Here is a 1736-nt window from a genome sequence, read left to right as displayed (position 1 = left end):
AGTAGCACTGCTATTTATAATTTTAAATATGATTTTATTCTTTCATAGAATAAAAAAAAAAGACCAAACTGTACACAATATACTAAGCGAGGCTTAACTAGGGAGTTTTATAAAAAAAATATATTTCCTTTGAATTGTAATCAATATCTTCATACATGTATCATTAAATTCTATTAGTTGTATGACTATGACAAGATTATAGATTATTTTATTCTGTCACAATATTGAGTAGGTTCCCATCCATATTAAATCTGTGATCCAAATTACAATAAACAAAATATAGCAATCACTATAACTAAAGATTATTTGCCAACTATTTTGTCCAATTTACCATATGACCCAAGTTTTTCTGAAATACCTAAACCTTCCTAAGAGTTTAATGTCATCAGAAAACTTTACTAATTTAATTTGTATGTCTCTATTAGTACCATTATTAATGTAAGAAAAAGCAGAGGTCCAAACACTGGCCCTTGAGATAAACCACTAACAACAAAGGCCCAGTTAATAACAACTTTTTCTTGCTTTCTCTAACCTAGCCATTATCCAATCTAATTAACTAGTATTTCCCCAAATTGCACTGTAGGATATTTAATTGTTGAAGCGAGTTCAGAGAAGAGTTACCAGAATGATTCCATATGGAGACAGGTTGAAACCTCTTAACATGTTTCACTGGAACCTTATCAAAAGCAATCTCAGAGTCTATATTCATAACAAGGATACTTTCAAACAGTTACACTGACAAGCAAAACCCCCGAACTCCAAATACTTGTTACTAAGACAAAAAAAAAATGTTTCTAACCAGCACATCTTTTTTACCCAAATCTATTATAATCAATACTCAAATATACCAAGATGAAAACAATTGTCTTACACACAAATAAAAAATACTATAACCATCATATAGGTTTATGCTATGTAGATTTGGGCCTATTTTGGTAATTTGTATATAGCTTTAGTCTTAAATTATTAAGATATTAATTTTTTTTTAAATAAATCATGCCAAGCACTACAATGACTATTACTATATAGCACTAGTATTACTGTACTGAGTATAGTATTTAGAAGTTAATGACATATCGTTAAAATTTTCAAATTATAACTTCTAAATTAAAAACTCCACTTTTTACTTTTAAGTTTTAGTACTACTAATAGTAATAGTAGGCTAACGCACCTGCAAAACTTTATCCTGTGCTGCTTTCACTTCAGTCAGTCCTATAAAATCTTCGTAATATTTCATCAAACGCGACATTTTTTCCACCATAGGTTCACTAGACATTTTAGGAGAGAGATAATTAGAAATTGAACTCATGTGTTTATTTATATTATAATGATTATGACAGATTTCAATAAAACGACGAGAGAAAATATATTTTAGACTACCAATTCTCGCCATTTCAATCTTACTTGCCGGCAGGTTTATACACAAAAATAAGTCAAATATTATTATGAAGAAAGCTGTGTAATAAGATTAGCTTAATAACTTTAATGTGTTTAAAGAATAAAAACAATCATTTATTTCAATTGAAGGATTCGATATGCATACAATATTTTAATTTTATTTCTAATCTAAGTAAATCAACAAATAATCTGCCCTAATGAGTTTGTTATCGAAATATTCAAATGAATTTCAAATTAAATCAATTTCACTAAAAATCAGAGTTCGATTCCATGCAGTAGACAAAGCACAGATAGTCCGTTGCGTGGCTTTGCGCTAAAACAATTAAGCAAACACCAAA

General features: G+C 28.8%; 1 protein-coding gene across 2 annotated transcripts in view; it reads right to left on the bottom strand.

The window, feature by feature from the left end:
* The window catches only part of LOC106469499 (coiled-coil domain-containing protein 51-like), a 30225-nt gene extending 28819 nt beyond the window's left edge, over positions 1-1406 (bottom strand). The window contains exons 1-2 of one of the 2 annotated variants that reach the window (XM_013929999.2): positions 1381-1404; positions 1172-1268 (exon numbers count right to left, since the gene is read on the bottom strand). In XM_013929999.2, coding sequence (XP_013785453.1) covers positions 1172-1261 — 90 coding nt within the window. In that variant the 5' untranslated portion in view covers positions 1262-1268; positions 1381-1404. Of the gene's footprint in view, positions 1-1171 lie in introns of both variants that reach the window. The other variant, XM_013929998.2, reaches the window with a different exon arrangement.
* Positions 1407-1736: the final 330 nt, after the last annotated feature.

This window comes from Limulus polyphemus, unplaced genomic scaffold (assembly GCF_000517525.1).
Source record: "Limulus polyphemus unplaced genomic scaffold, Limulus_polyphemus-2.1.2 Scaffold3516, whole genome shotgun sequence".
Lineage (NCBI taxonomy): Eukaryota > Metazoa > Arthropoda > Merostomata > Xiphosura > Limulidae > Limulus > Limulus polyphemus.
Note: the sequence above shows the minus strand (reverse complement) of the source record. Positions and strands in the feature narration are given on the sequence as shown.